The 16,182-nt window shown below is 47.8% G+C and overlaps 1 protein-coding gene across 1 annotated transcript; it reads left to right on the top strand.

The window, feature by feature from the left end:
• The first annotated feature begins 2,610 nt into the window (after positions 1-2,610).
• Positions 2,611-14,585, top strand: LOC105451154 (protein disabled). The gene is made up of 7 exons (XM_011691432.1): positions 2,611-2,650; positions 5,797-6,011; positions 6,105-6,248; positions 8,290-8,442; positions 8,917-9,165; positions 9,408-9,659; positions 9,750-14,585. The coding sequence occupies exons 1-7, from the start codon at positions 2,614-2,616 to the stop codon at positions 14,040-14,042; spliced, it is 5,343 nt and encodes a 1,780-aa protein (XP_011689734.1). The 5' UTR covers positions 2,611-2,613; the 3' UTR covers positions 14,043-14,585.
• Positions 14,586-16,182: the final 1,597 nt, after the last annotated feature.

Below are 16,182 nucleotides of genomic sequence, written 5' to 3'. Positions count from 1 at the left end.
AGATCTTTTGACTGATAAATCTTTAAACTCGAAGAGATCGAACGTTCTTGCTTGCGTTCAATCGAGTAAAATATTCTTTCTGTGCGTCGCAACAAATTAAAACGCAATGTAAAAGTGTTTCAAAAATTAACTTCTGCGTACTTATATTACGAAGATAATCTAGATTGGAGCCATGTTTTGTTTAATAAATTCCTTTAAACTACTTTTCAAAACTATAACTAATTTATTAAACCTCCGAAACACACGATCCCGTTTCTTATCCGTTTTCATTATCTTTATTTATTTGTAATTTTTAAGAAAAATCAACAGATATCAGTTTAATTATATATGAAGTGAAAAACTGTTAATATCACAAATGTATATTTTATTTTTGTAGGTGATGTCGTCTGTGTTGCAGCAGCAATGCAATTAAAATTCAATTCCCTTAATTAATTTTCATAATAGCATGCTAATTTGTCACATAAAACTTCAAGTTGCTACAATCCACAGCTGATAAGCAAATACTCTTATCACAGCCCGCTATATTATCGACGCAAGGTTAATATTCTACTTCTATAACTTTCAAAAAGATATATTTAAAAAAACAAAAGTTGAAAGGTTACGTTAAAAATAAAACTATTATATCATCGATTAAACACTTATAGTAATTAGAACGATAAAAGTTCTGTGAAAAATGAGATTACAATTAATAGTTAAGAATTTTGCATATTTATCTTTTAACTGCGAAGAATTTTACATTTTATTTCATTCTGGTAAACTTCGAGAATTAATAATTAAACATTTAATTTTATACGACTGCGTATTCCTACTATTTTGTTAGATATTTTAGAAATGTCTTGTATAAAATACGCATTATACTCTATTCTTTAAAAGAGTTTATCGGAAAGAATTTTTGAAAGAATCTTACGTAAGAGAAAAACATAAAAATAAAGAAGATAAATAATACACTTTAGGGCTGCATTCCAAAACGGTGCTTTTGAGGAAAATTTTACTAAAAAGCTATAGTTTACACTTTACGCTACGTATGCTATAACTTTTTAGTAAAATTTTCCTCGAAAGCAACGTTTTGGAAAGTAACCCAGATTATTAAGTGTTAATGTCACGTAAAGTAAGAAATGTGTGAACGAAGGGAAAGTCGGGAAAGCGAAAGTCGGCGGGAAGATCGTTCGGTTCGAACGATACTTCGAAGATGTAACGTGCTGACGTGATAAATATCCCGGAAGTAAATCGTACAACAGGTAATCACAAATATTTCTAAACAATGTCCTACAGAATCGCAATTGTATGCCGTTATAAAATATTTCACTGTTTCGAACCAAATAAAATTTCGCATCCCGACGGGAATATTTGCAGCTTGCATTTTTCCTTCCTCGCTTTCTTCAGGTTAATTAAATAATTATATTCTTCAAGAAGAACGTATACATATGCGTTACAATTATCAAATTTACGACTCCGACTTGCGAGAACGTTCCAAATGTTTCTCCTCCCGGGGGTGTAATCGAAATTAACGATTGCGATTTCTCATCCACGTCTGCACTGTCTAGAGGGGTGAGAGAGGCGGCGCGAATCATCTCAGACTTTGCTCGAGAAATAAAAGGATCGTTCGGAAGAACGCGTGGTTTTATTTATGGAGTCCCTCGACCGCCCGAGATATCGGGACGACCGCGCCGATGGTGAAACGCGAGAGACGTCGTGCACGCGAGGAAGCGTTGGACCGTGGAAAAGCATGAGGGAGCGACCCGAACCGACGACATCGAGTACTAGGCAAGGCAGGCAGACAGGCAGGCAGGCGGCGGCGTATATTATTGATCAATAAAAGCGGCTGGTATGAGCGCCCGTGCCGGCGGCGGCGGCGACGGCGGCGGCGGCGGTGGCGGCGACGGCGGCGGCGGCAACGGCGGCGGTGGCGGCGACGGCGGCGGTGGTGGTGGCGGCGGCGGTGGCGGCGGCGGCGGCGGCAGCTGTCACTTCCTCCGCGTTTTTACGTCGCGCGCGCGGATACACGCGCTCGCCGCCGCGCGCGCGGAACCGTGTCCCCGGTGCCAGGCAGCGGCGCGCGGAGCGATCCTGATCGCGATCCTGCTAGCTGCTGGTCGTCCCGTCCCGACCGGTGGTGCGTTCGCGCTTTTAGGTGGTGCGTGCAGTCGGGGCGGTGGTGCGTACACGGCGGACCGCGTGATACACGCGCCCGCCCGTCTCTATCGGCCGCTTGCGTTTCTCTCGGCGTAAGGGAAATACACGGCGCCGCGGAGGGTGAGACGCCGGTCGGGGATAATAGTGCGAGAGGGGGACGGTGGAGGAGAGTGAGGGAGAGCGAGAGAGAGAGAGAAAGGGAAAGACTAGGGGGTGCGCAGGCACAGAGGAAACAGGAAGAAGGAGAGAGACAGAGGGAGACCGACGTGCTACGACATGTGTCCGTGCTGAGTATCGTGTCCCCGACCGTGCCGACGTGCCGAGGGTGCGCCTTGTGGCAGGGTGACCGGCTCCGCGGCAGAGGGGGCGGACGTGGAGAGACGGACGGGGAGAAAGACGGAGTGAAAATTCTTGTCGTCCCCTTCGTGCCGTTCTTCGGGGCTCTCTCTCTCTCGCGCCGTCGTCTACGCGGGACCACCGATGCAGACCTTACGGAAAAAAAACAGTCCGTGCAAGTGTGAGTAGAGAGCGAATTTTTTTCGCGCTCCGACCCTCGCGTATAACTCCGCGTTTTCGTTAAACCGCGTTCGCGATTTCGCGATTCGAGTTTGCGTGTCTTCCCCGTCATCCCCGATGGCGAGTCGACGAGGTTGCTTCTGGTGCCACCCTGTAGATCCGTTAGGGGTGGTTAGGGGCGCTCCGTAATATGGCTTCCTCGTGTTTCGCGAATGAGGTGTTTCGACGGGATTTCGCGATCGGCTGGATCGATTCGGCGCGACCGACGACGCGTCTCGCGGCGCGCGAAAGGGAGCCGCGGGGGAAAATTCGCGAATCGCGAATTCGCTCGAGGAAAAACCGGAAGTAACCCCTCCGCGGACGCGCGCGTTTATCAACCGAGTCGACGTCGACGGGCATCCGATCGCTCGCATCCCTCGACAGATGTCGACGGCTGTGCCGTGCGCGTGTTCTAGATTACTACTGGACCTTTTTTTTTTCAGAAGACGAAAACGCGCCCATCCCCCTTATTTGATTAGACATTTAATTGGCGTAATTGAAATCGTAAAAGAATGCCGCGGGGGAAATCAGGGTGCGATCCCGTTATGGAGATGAGCCGAGAAATATTCTAACGAAGTCCAGGCCGCGCGCGAGAGCACGCGCTGATTTGAAATTCTACACATCGGCGCGTGCACCCTCATTATATATTTAAAGCTAAGCGGTCGATAGTTTTCGAATCACGCTTGTGGAATATGACGGAGGCATTAACTGCGAATGCGAGGTGAAAATGGGAAAATGTCACCAAATGAATTGCCAGGACTGCAAGTCATTACGATAGGCAAATGCACACTTCATGCAGACAGACAATTTCTTGATGAGTCACACGACAGCAATTCATCATTCGCCTCCCGTTTGCACCTCAATCGCAGCTGATTTTCCGACGTTGTCACGTATGTCAGTCAGTGAGTTGCTGTTTTTTTTTTCTATCTCCTTTTTGCAACAATCACGTGAACAACTTCCCCTAAGTACGCTACATAATACAGGATATCCGTAAATAAACGGGTCAAGTTTGAACGAGCCGGACTTCTTTGATCCGTGCCTTTTTTTTGCGAAAATGTCAAGAGTGGTCTCGTCGCGATAAAAATATTTTCACGACGATACACCAAGTTTTCCGATACGTTTGACTGCAGTTATCGCGCGATGCAAATTAATGCAGAACGTATCGATGGCTCGACCTCAGAAATCTCGGATATGAGATCGAAAGAAATCGTGATGGAGTTTCAGAGACTGAACTCAAACGGTGTCTTCGAGACCAGCCTTTTCCTGAGAAAAATATATGAGGGTGAAGAGAAGGTGTCGTTATCTCGTCGTGAAAAATCTCTCGCGATAGTATAAGAGGATTAATAATTCACAATTAGACGTTCCGGGCGCCTCACGGTCGATTCGCGCTTCGACCGTGGTTGCTCCATCTTGACCGCGCGCGTCTCGTCTCATGCAAATAATAATTGTTATTGAGATGGAGGCACGGGATATACACACGGGGCCGAAGTGCGACGCAGAGCGCATCTGGCGCGGGAAGCGGAGGAGAGAAGGAAGGAGGCCGGCTCGATGAAAAGTTGGATTGGTACCGAACGTATAACGCTCCTCGAGTGCCGACAGTTGGCGTTCTCCACTCGAGGACTACGAGAGTGCCTTCGAACAAACGCTACGGTCACATTAAAATCGCAGGGGCAGCGAGAAGCCCTGCTGCGAGAGAGAGAGAAAGAGTCGCGATACCTCTCGTTTCTTTCTCTCCTTTTTTTTTCGCGCTCTTTCTACATTATTTAAGTTTTCGACAGATTTATCGTGCCCTTGTTTACACACACGCTCGATCGGTGAAGTCGACTACTTCGCGCAGTAAAGCTAATACAATTATTCTCGAATAATAACGCACAGTTATTTACGTTCGCGCTGATATTTACGTAATCCGGAGCTACTGCATGAGAATTAGTTATACATTCATTATAACTTGCGCTAATATAATCGCACTTTTGTCGATTATATACACCGACGCCGCGAAGTTATAACGAGGCGTGCAGCAGCAGCAGCAGCAGCAGCAGCAGCTGGCGCGTTTACGCCACTGTCTCAAATATTTATCGGCATTAGCCGATTTGCCAAAATGTTATCGGATATACACTTTGATATACACCAGAAACAATATTGGCGCTTCCGTTTTCCCAAAATGGATGTAACGACAACGACGCGTATTATTATCGCGGCTACGAATATAGGTATCGACCCAATTAGCGGCTTCCGAGCCATTAATTTTAACGCCGGTCTTCACCGAGGCGAGGGAGATCGTTCTCTCTCTCGGCGGGCACTCGAGCTTCTCTCATTTTATAGTCCCGCCGGTCAAATTGGTTGTACGACCGATCGATGTCAGTTTAATGCGTTCGGACCTATCGCCGTCGGGATAGCTTTCTCGGGGACCCTCTCCCTTCCTTCGCCCCCGCGGTACCAAATACGATAATTCGATCTCGCCGGGCGCCGAGCGAGTCTCCTTCACGCGAGACTGAGCGGGGCCCGCACGTCGCGGCGTTACAATGAACGCACAATCCCCTCCCCCCCGGTGGGCTGGTGGGCTTTCGTATTTTCGCGTTACTTCCGCGACGGTTCACCGTGCGGAATGGATCGAGAACGATTCTCGCGGCGAGCGACCTTAAACTCGTTGTCGTATCGCTCCCCCAATGGAGCTCCGCGCGACAGCTTTCCAGAGCGAACTTTTTAAATCTTTCGAGTGCTCTACGGTGACTATATCTTGATTGGTAATGTAACAATCTGCTTTCCAGCGAAGCGAAGAAAACTCTGAAATATATTATTCTATGCAAAAATCAATATGTATATATCAATTTATTTGAGCAAATTAAGCTGAAGACAAGTATAAATTTCAATTTTATTTGAAAGTCCTTGCTGCAATTTTAATTTTCTATCTAGCGTTTATAAAAAAAAAGAAACTCGCGACTGAAATAGATCATTCGCCGTGAACGAATCATTAATCGATTGTACACATATCTGAGATTACAATATTTTCATTCGTTTGCCTAACTGTCAGTTACTTCTTCACCCTTTCAATCGACGAGATTAACAAGAACGATAAAATGATTACGCGTATTATTTTTTCTCTTTCAGTCAAGAATGACCCAACCCGCTTTCTTGGGGAGGGCGTGTCGTTCAAAGCGAAGCTGATCGGTATTCTGGAGGTGTCGGAAGCGCGCGGCGACCGGATGTGCCAGGCGGCCTTGGCTGACCTGAAGATGGCGATTCGCGCCGCCGGCGAGCACAAGCAACGAATCGCCGTTCAGGTCAGCATAGACGGGCTTCGTTTGAGGGACGAAAAGACGGGGGTAAGTGACGAAATTATTTACGCGTGGCTTGACACACCACATCGCGCGGATCGAATTTTATGCCATAATTTATGATTACATCCTCTTTCGCAGGACTGCCTGTATCATCATCCGGTGCATAAAATATCATTTATCGCTCAAGATATGAGCGATTCGAGAGCCTTCGGATATATTTTCGGGTCACCGGATACCGGACATCGATTCTTCGGCATTAAGACTGACAAGGCGGCGAGCCAGGTAAATTGTTCCTTCATTTTCGCCCTGCTTCGTCTCTTTACGTGACACGGTAAAAAAAAAAAAAATTTCCTCGTTTAACGCAAAGATGCGCGAAAACACGAGGCAACGTGATCCACGATGAGTTCTTGTTCCCCACGAGCGACGTGCACTCGAACGTCAGTTTTGAGGAGCCTGCAGTATCTCACGCACCCTCTCCCGACAAATACGCGAAAATCTAATCAGGGTGTTGCACAAGACGCAAGGCGAGGGGGCGATCGAATTGATTTCGCAGCTCGAGAGTTATCGGGGACACGCACGAGCGATTACGATTTCGCGTTCCTGCAGCGTCGCCGCCAAACGGTGGTTAAAGTGTGTCAATTATCGGGAACGAGTAGCCGGCCCGCACGTATCGAGAGGAGGGTTAGCTGGGGGGAAGGGGGGAGGCAGAGAGCCTAGAATGATATTTGCCCGATCCGAGAAGCAATATCGACCCCGGGCGACCGTAATCCCGGATGCGTATGTAAATAATTGCATTACACGGCTCCGCTAGCGTTCGACTCCGCCCTCCCTCCGTGCCTCCGTTGCGTTCCTCGCCGCGGGAGATTGTTGCCGGATTATCCACGGCTCGCTTCGTACGTCGTTCAAAGGGATCGACAGGCAACTTCTTGATATTCAAATCCGTCGGTATATCCCACTTTTGTGCTCAAGCACCGCGCGATTTAAGCGTCGGAGCAAACGGGAAAATCCTTCCGATCGTTTCCTCTTTTTTTCTGTCTCCGTCAAAGAAAATCGAAGGTCGCGCGCAATTAACGTGTTGTTCTTAATTGCAATCGATTAGATATTATCTTAGGAACATAACAAGTAAACGAAAGAAAATTTGATTCCGATAATGAATTTTAACGAATAAATTGGAGAAGCCAGAGCAACTGCGTATAACAATTATTTCACTGAATTTAATTGCGTCATTTAAACGCGACTAATATCTTTCTAGCCTAATTAATTAGAAAAGATATTTTTCTAACGAATCTCTACTTAATTGGCTTATGTGTAATATAATATGCACTTATTCTCGCTTCATTGTGTAAAATGAGTTCGTAACAGTTCCGCTGAACACTATTACGGTATTATTCGCGTATAATACGTTGCGGTCGCAAGTAACTTTCCGCAAGACGAATATTAGACATAATAGCAGCGCGCGGAAGTTCATGACGACTAATCGGCTGCGTTAAATTGAGGAATATGTTTAACTCTGCCACGGAACGCAAGAGACTTCCGCTCTCAATCGCGCGCGCGCTGGCATAATTGCCGGGGTCCTCAACTCGCGCAATTCAATAGCGGCGGAATTATCGCCGCGAAAATGAAATCAGCCCGGGAAGCTCGCGCGACAGGTGGCAAATTAATTCAACAACCTTACGCCTTCAATTCAATTTCCAAGTTTAATTTCTGCGCTCGCCTCCTGTAAACGGGCTCCGGTAATCCTCACCCGTATATTCGGCGGCGGTCGTGTTTGACGCGCCGCTGGAGGTTTTAACCGGTCTGGAATCGCGGCAAACAGAGGGTTGTCACGCTGATAGCACGGGGGAAAGAGCGGGAGAGGGAGGGGTGAGAGTAGAACGAACGATCGAAGAAGGGTTTCGGAAATTACGGTCAACGCGCGTGGGTATTCGCGATATTTTTCAATCCCGAAAGAAAAGGAAGTTAATTCAGATTCGTTAAATTAGATAATTCAGATTCATCAAAATAATTAATGGAAAGAATACATTCTCATTAGTTGTTTTATGTAACGTAAGAGATTACCACGTGCATGTTCACAAAAATTTGATGCAAAAATAAAACGCTAAAAATTTATTAATGGGAAATCGTGCTGCTATTTTTAAGATTAAGTTTCTCGAGATAAAGACGATTTCTTCAAAAATTAAATCGAGAAATAGTCTCAAGAATATTCTTAAGAACTTTATTTAAATACATCCGACTTCGAATAGGCAAAACGTAAACGAGTTTAACGTTCTGCAACAAGTTTGGCATACCGCAAGTGGCGCAAAGAGAATCTTTTGTTTAACAGGTGGTAATAGCGATGCGGGACTTGTTCCAAGTAGTGTTCGAACTGAAGAAGAAGGAAATCGAACTGGCGAAACAGCACATAGAGCAGAATGCCATTAATGCGATTAAATTCCACACCGGCGGTATTTTCGTTGAGTCGGCACCCGACACCAAGGTGAGTTCCAATCCCTCGAAATAATTGCTGCAGTCAAGATATGTCGGCTTAATTGTTCTCTCTAACGAGTCTTCCTTTTTTACTCGCATTTTTTTACTCCATCTTCATTTCCCTCATAGTGTGCCTGAAGTATCATTATTCACGGATTCGTTTATTTAAATCGTCTAAGTCAGCTAATGTTTAACTGATTTTTTTATCTCCTTCTAACTACAAAGTCTAAAAAAAGATCAAGATTAAAACTTTAAAAGTCAATTTTATTAACGTTACCTTGCCTTAATCATTGAATATAATTGTTTGCCGCTGTCCGTACCGTAATCATCATATTATATTACAATTTAGAAGGAAATAAAGAATCGATTGAACGACAGCACGCGCGAGTTTATCGACGTTGGTGGAGTCGGCTCTAAGAGAAAATAGTACTGATAGTAAGACGTAATTATCAGAAGCTAGACGCGTTACGATAATTTGTCGCAGGGCGCAGCGGGCACCGAGTCATCGTTTCACCGAATTCGCACGACTAACTGCGAGGTCGACAAAACCGCCGATCGCAAGAACGAGACACAGAGCGGTGTGATTGCGGATTTGCTAGATCTGCAGTTCGAACTGAACTCGCTGCAGCAGGGCATTCATCAGATGGACAAAATTACGCCGGAAAATCCCGTACCGTCTACCGACGATCTATTCGAGACCGATCCGTTCGGTGATTCTTTCGCGAACATGAAGGTGCGATTGGGTATTGCGAATCTGCGAGTATCTCATCTTCTTCATCTAATTGCGCTTAGAAAAACTGCAATCATTGTCAATCTTAATGTCGGCGTGTGGAGCGACTGTATATATATATTTTTTTTTCATAATTTATCAGAAACGAATTGCAGACAATCATTCGTGATATTTCATAGAGAAAAAACGACATTTCTTGACGATATCGTTATGCGCGACGTTTTATTTTTCTGTACCTGTTGCAGCTGCAGGACACAGTTCGTCCGATTCTGCCACCGCCACCCTCCTCGACAAAGAGGGGACATTTAGAGCGACAGCATACTGTACCGATGCCGCCCGCATCGACCACTTCCAGTCCGGCGACGACGTTAGTTAGTAAAACGCCACCACCACAGAGCACGATTCATTGGTTCGACAAGGAGGCTGAGGATCTCTTCACCGACAACGAGATGGCGAACCTGAGTAAGAATTCAACGGCGAAGAAAGACCAGGAGGACGTAAGTGTCAATTTACACGTATTCTTCGCTCTATTTTTTTTTAGCAAACACATTTCTAAAATTTTGTAACATGTATATATCGTGCTACAGAGCTCGGTGGAGACTACGCCTCGTAACAGTCAGACGAAGAGCCCGCAGATCGACGTGTTCACGGAGCTGGATCCCCTGGGGACCGGTCTGATCAAGCCTTACGTGGACAAGAAGGACTTCTTCCAGCATCTGAAAAATCCACCGAAAAAAGTCCTCAAGGATCTGGTGTCCACGAGCTCCACCGACAGCTTCCCAACAAACTTCAACATCACTACCAGCACGGAAGGCATGGAGTCGACGAAGACCGAGCAGCTGTCGTCGAGGGACAGCGAGGACAGCAATTTCGCCAACTTCGATCGATTCGACGAGAACGAGGCGGGCCAAACCTCCTCCCAGCAGAGAATCAACTCGCCGCCGAAGAAGGAGACGGTCTCTCGACCGTCGATGCATCATCAGCCACTGTCGGTGTCCTTGCCGCCGGAGGAGACGACGACCACCAAAGGAACGACTGGCGCTTCGGGGGGCAGCTCGATTCTTCGCAGCATGGACAGAGACTCGACGGAGTCGACGCAGGGATTGGTGAAGCTACCGAGTCCGAAGAAGTATCTCCAATCAGTACGGAAGAGGGACTTCGACATCGACCTGCCGGCTGGAAAGACGCAGTCTGTGGACTCCAACAAGCAGTTCCCGGTGGATTTCTCGATAACGAACGAATCACCGGCGTCGCCGTTACGGTCTTGCTCGTCGGACGCGAACTCGCGTCTTTCTAGTTCGAGCGCGGAACTGGATCTGGTGCCGGAACCGCCGCCCAGGGGCGCGGGGAGTATCCTCATCAATCCACCGCCTTTGCCGCCGAAGAAGCAGGGGGCTCGTGGGGGCGCGAGGCCACCGCCCAGACCGCCACACACGGAGGGGCACTTCCAATATGATTTCCCGCAGCGCGAGGCATCGCCGTCGCCCACCAAGATCGTGAAAGATAAAACTAAAAGCCCGTCAAGAGATACCAAGGGTCATCAGTTCGACGATAATTTCAGTCCGCCTCTTCAGATATCCGGCAAATCGGACTTCACGACGAGCGCTACCTCCGCCTTCGAGGATTCCTTCAGCACGATGATATCATCCACGACGTCGTTGTCGTCTGCGTCCTTTACCAGCGACGGCACCGTCCAGGACACCAAAAAGATGAAACCGCCGCTCGACATCACGCTCAGCCAGCTGACGTCGTCGTGGACGAATCTAGACGACTTGGCTTCCAGTCTCGGCATGACCATCCAGCAGCTGACGAGTTTAACTTTGACGCAGCTCACGCAATGCTTGGCGAGTCTTTCGACAAAAGAAACCGCTGTCGGCAGCACGGAGGAAACTTTGCCAGTAACAACAACGTCGACGACGATGGAAGAGCAAACGGTGGTTTCGTCCAAACCCGCGACCTCGTCGCTGTCATCGTTGGCGATAACAAAGTCGCTCGAGACGACGATCGGATCAAGTTTGACCTCCTTCGTGTCGGAGTCTTTCAAAACTAATTACGAATCGGAAACAAAGCAGGATTCTACGTACGACAAGTACGCAGTTTTCCGGGAATTGCTGGAGATGGAGCAGATGGAACAGGAGACGAAAATCGAGGCAGACAAGGAAGAAGTACTTAATGAAAGCGCGCAAGGTTCTGACGAAGCGGAGATTCAGCCGGAAGTGCAGACCGGCGAGAATTCTTTAGCTTCGTTGGTGAATTTGACCGTCAAGCTACCGGTCAAGAGCGAAACTTTGTTGAAAGAAGGGTCCACGGCGAGGTTGGACGAAACGTCTAGCTCTCTCGCTAGTTTAATGATGGAGAAGGATAAATCGCTGGATGTCGAAGACAAAGAAGCCGAGAGGGAAAGCGACGCGATAGCAGATGCAGACGCCACGTCCGATTCGTCCACGGTCCAGCCGACAGAGATAGACATCGAGGACGATAAGACGCAGACCATAGAGTCGGATGAGAGACTGGAAAACTCCGAGAGAGGAAGCGACGCCAATGGCACGTTGTCCGATAAAGTCGGTTTCGACATACTCAACGACGAGACGAACGGCTCGTCCGTGGCCGAGAGATCCTCGACGGAAGTGAAGTCCTCGATCTCGACGTCGAGCGACAGATACGCCGCGCTGCGGGAGATCATCGGCGAGCCGGAGCCGGTGCCGATGAAGAAGGACGACGAGGAGTTGGTGAGCTCCGCCCGAGCGTCGCCGGTGGTGCAGTCTCAGCAGCAGATACAGCAGTCGAGAAGTATGGCCGAGGTGGAATTGCTGAATTTGTTCTCCGACAATCTGCCGCCACCGTCGAGCCCAAATATCTCCGCTAAGAAAGACTCGGAGGACTTGAAGGCCGTGGCGATGGACATCTTCGAAGAGATCAAGATGCTGAACACCGGCATGCATCGCGCTAAGGAGACCAAACCGCTGGCCGCGTCCTCGGGCTTCGAGGACATGTTCTGCCCGTTCGCGGAGACGACGCGATCGGACAAGGACGACAGCAAGGAGGACAGCAATTGGGCCAAGTTCGACACGGGTGTCTTCGGCCCCTCGTCCGACAGATCTTCGTGCGAGGGGCAGCGATCGATAGGCGGCACCTCGCCGTGGTCACCGGACGGCAAAGACTTCCACAGAGACATTCCGTTCAAGGGAAGCGGCGGTTACCGACACTCGGGTGACAGCGACAACGAATGGAAGGACGAGGAGGAGAGCGAGGAGAGCAACGGTAGGTTGCGAGGGGACGGCAGATACTGGACCGGCTCCCGACAGCATCCGCGATTCGACGCGCCCGGTTTCGAGGACAGATCGTTTTACGAGGATGCCGACAAGCGGGACCGCAGCTTCCGCGACAGAATGGGCAGGAAGTCACGCGGCGCGCCGTGGACCAAGAGCGGCAGCGTGCATCGGCCGCGCGACCCGTCGCCCTGGCACGAGGAGAGCCAATGGGAAGACGAGGGTCCGCGGCGGTATCCGCATCGGAAGGTGCAGCCCTACAAGGACGAGGAGGATCAATACGAGGCGCACTGGAAGTGCCGGTCGAAGCCGCCGCCGCCGCCGCCGCAGCGATGTAATTGGAGTCACGACGTTCACGGTTCGTACTACGACGACGAGCGTAAGCGGAAGCTGATGCTGTGGAACGAGGAAGACCGTTTCGGCAGCAGCCAGGAGAGCATGGGCTACGACGAGGAGGATCGGTGGAACAGAAGAAGATACGAGAGGAGACGATGGGAGGAAGACAGCAGATTCTGGAACAGAAGAGGGCCGCCGGACGCCGATTATTCGATGAGAGAGGCGTACTACTATTATCGCGACAGCAGAGAGAGACCTCACGACTATCCGTCCTGGGACGAGGAGTACGGCCCGGAACGTCCGGGCGACGACTCGCCCAGGTACAATCCGGCCGGTAGGAAGAGACACTGGCCGAAGAGACCCAACAGCGCGAACGACGGTCGTAACAGCGATATGATGTACGCGGACTCGCGCAAGTTCGGCGCCTCCAGATCCGAATGCAGTGACAACGACTCCGATCCATACCTACGACCTTCCCAGCGCTCCCGAAGCCGCGAGAGTTACTGGGGAAGCGATCAGGAGTATGACAGCTGGGTGGAGCGGCCGTACTGGTCCGAGGGTCCCGACTCGAAGAGCGAAACGATGCACCGCAAGCGAATAGCCAGGCACAAGACACGACAGGTGCAGAAGACGCAGAGTCCATTCGAGGACGATTTCGCGCAGAGCGTCGAGCACATGGAAGCGTCCGGCCCGAGTGGCGTGGTAGAGCCGCTGGCACCGGTGGACGCGCGCGTACGGCCGGTGGATGCGGCCGATCAGAAGCGGGAACCGCCGCCCGCGAGCCCCTCGTCCGGTATCCGAGGCCCCAAGGATCATCCTAGGCGAGAAATCCCCTTCCGGGAGTACAGCAAACGGTCGAGCTACTTCGAGGACGATCTCACGCCCACGGCGAGCGCGTCCAGCGACGCGTCCGACCGACAGAGATTATCGTCCGAGCTTAAGGCCACGCCGGAGGAGCTGCCATGCGACACCAAGGATCCGCAGCAGCCCATCGACGGCTTCGTCTCCGAGGACAGCGGCCGCGATTCCTTTTTCAACGGCGATCTGAGGTTCGACGATGACGCCTTCGTCTTCAAGTCCGAGCTGGACGACAACGTGCCGGATCGCGCCACTACGCTTCCGCTGAAGAACTCGAGACAGGGAAAGTACGGGCCAGGGAATAACAATAATAATAACAAGTCGGCCAGGGGCGATCAGTATATTCGGAAATCGGAGTCGGTGAATATCTTCGCGAGGGAAAACGATCCGTTCGACGGCGACGATTTCTTCAATTGATGACAGCATGTATCAAGCGAATGACGACAGTAAGGGTCGCGAAAACCCCCGCGCTGAACTTTGGTGACATTAGATGTGGACTAGATAATTGGAACTCGGATGAGAGAAGGAGAGAGAGAGAACAAAGGAACGGTTTTCATTGCACATTCGGAAAACGTCGGCGGATCGTGAAAAACGGTGGAATTCAACGCTACAACGATACTTGGTTCTCCTCTAGTCAGAACTCAGCTATAGCAATTTTAACGTAGTAAAATTGAAGGAAGACTTTGGAATGCGGCTCGAACATATCTGAAAAAATTGTTGTCGTTCGCGATTCATTACGCGACTAAAATATTTTCTTGTATTTTATCTTTTATCTATTACATTAATTTACAATATATGCCCGCGTATTTTCTGACAGATTTGATTCCAAACAGGTTGATTCTTGAAAAAATTTTACGATTTTTAATCCTTTGTTTGGAAATTCTGATAATTATAAATTTCGAAAAATAACAAAGAAACTAGTCACTATTTAACGAATCTGTATATAATATTATTGATGTATTAGGATTTGCCGAGAAAAAGAAAGAGAGAGAGAGAGAGAGAGAGAGAGAGAGAGAAAGAGCGAGAGAAAGAAATCATGATTTATTACATTTATGTATTATATATGTAATAATTATCAAATATCGTTTTATATATTTGTTTACGTATTCAATATTTATTTATTTAATCACCGTTTTGTTTGTAGGAATTTGTAAATGTGCAATTTAATTCTATTTGTTTCAAAGAAATGATTCTAGTCAAGTGTGCGTAACCGTTGCATTTGGGAGCTTCGAGGGAGATAAAACACTGACAGCGCGCGCATTTTGGGGAGTAATCAAAAGATGATTTTTATACATTTTTAACCTAGCCACGAAGTAATTACTTTGCATTAGGCGTTCGTAACATCGTCGATGACGACGATCCTTCTGCAAGCTCCCCTCCGATTCGCCATTCGGTTACGCTGATAAATTGCTCTCACGCGTGAGAGATACGAAGGGTCGTAGAATTATGTTTACACAGACGAGATTATTGCCTTATGTTCGCCGTATCTTTTAATGTTCTAGCGTGCGAGAAAAACCGGGCATGAAAAGATTGCGTATATATTTGATGCGTGTAAAGTCGGGTTGTGGAAAAGGAACTTCTTTAAAAAATATAAATTAAATTAATTAAATCTCATTCTCTAAACCTTTCGACGTTATTAATTATTTAATTGTAAATGAGAATAAGTATAATGTTGAGAGAATAATGTATTTCCAAGTCTCACACACAAACGCATACACACATATTTGTAATAAAACCTAACATAATTATTGTAACATTTCTACAAGGCAGTGACCTGAAAATTCTAGACATTGTCCAACATATGATATACTATTTTTGCAATTTGTTTCCTATATTTGACGGAGGATTACTCACGGCGCGGCTTCAATTTACATTATTCTCAATGCTTTTGATGAGAAAAATTGCTTTCGCAAACATTGTTTTTCGTGAAAGCAAAGCGAGATGTAAAAGGACGGGTGAACAAGTATTTTTTACTTGAAATTATAAATAACGTGCGCCAAGCTACATTTTTTTTCTGTCCACTTCGACCTTGTGTACAAGGCGCGCGGTGTTTGCCAAGATTTATCGCAACTTCTCCGCTAATATACTTGCATGATTTTAATGGACATTCCGACGCTATAACCACCGTGTTACAACGATCACGCCGACATTTTACACACTGTATGTACTTATGTAATAATAGTAGTAAATTATTTATCACTCGTTTAATGGTTACTCGACACTGTATTGCGAGTATGCGTCAGAAATGATAACGACAATACCGCTTCAATGGCAATTCGATTCCTTGTCCCTTCCCCCCTCCCCCTTCCCCACAAGATTTGTTGATACGGCTGATGATCAATTATACATAATCATGCAAATTTATCTCCCTGTTTTTACATACGACTTCTTAAAGGATCCGTGTAGATACAACTTCACGCACGGCGTTATTGATAAGGACAAATCAGCAATTGTATAAAGTGAAAAAAATATATATATATCGATGACATATATCTTCAACAGTCTGGACGATACTAATTATAATGACGAAGGATTTTATTAAAAATTTCAATTTCAC

This window comes from Wasmannia auropunctata, unplaced genomic scaffold (genome assembly GCF_000956235.1).
Source record: "Wasmannia auropunctata unplaced genomic scaffold, wasmannia.A_1.0 LD336053.1, whole genome shotgun sequence".
Lineage (NCBI taxonomy): Eukaryota > Metazoa > Arthropoda > Insecta > Hymenoptera > Formicidae > Wasmannia > Wasmannia auropunctata.
This window is presented reverse-complemented; position numbering and strand designations above follow the sequence as displayed.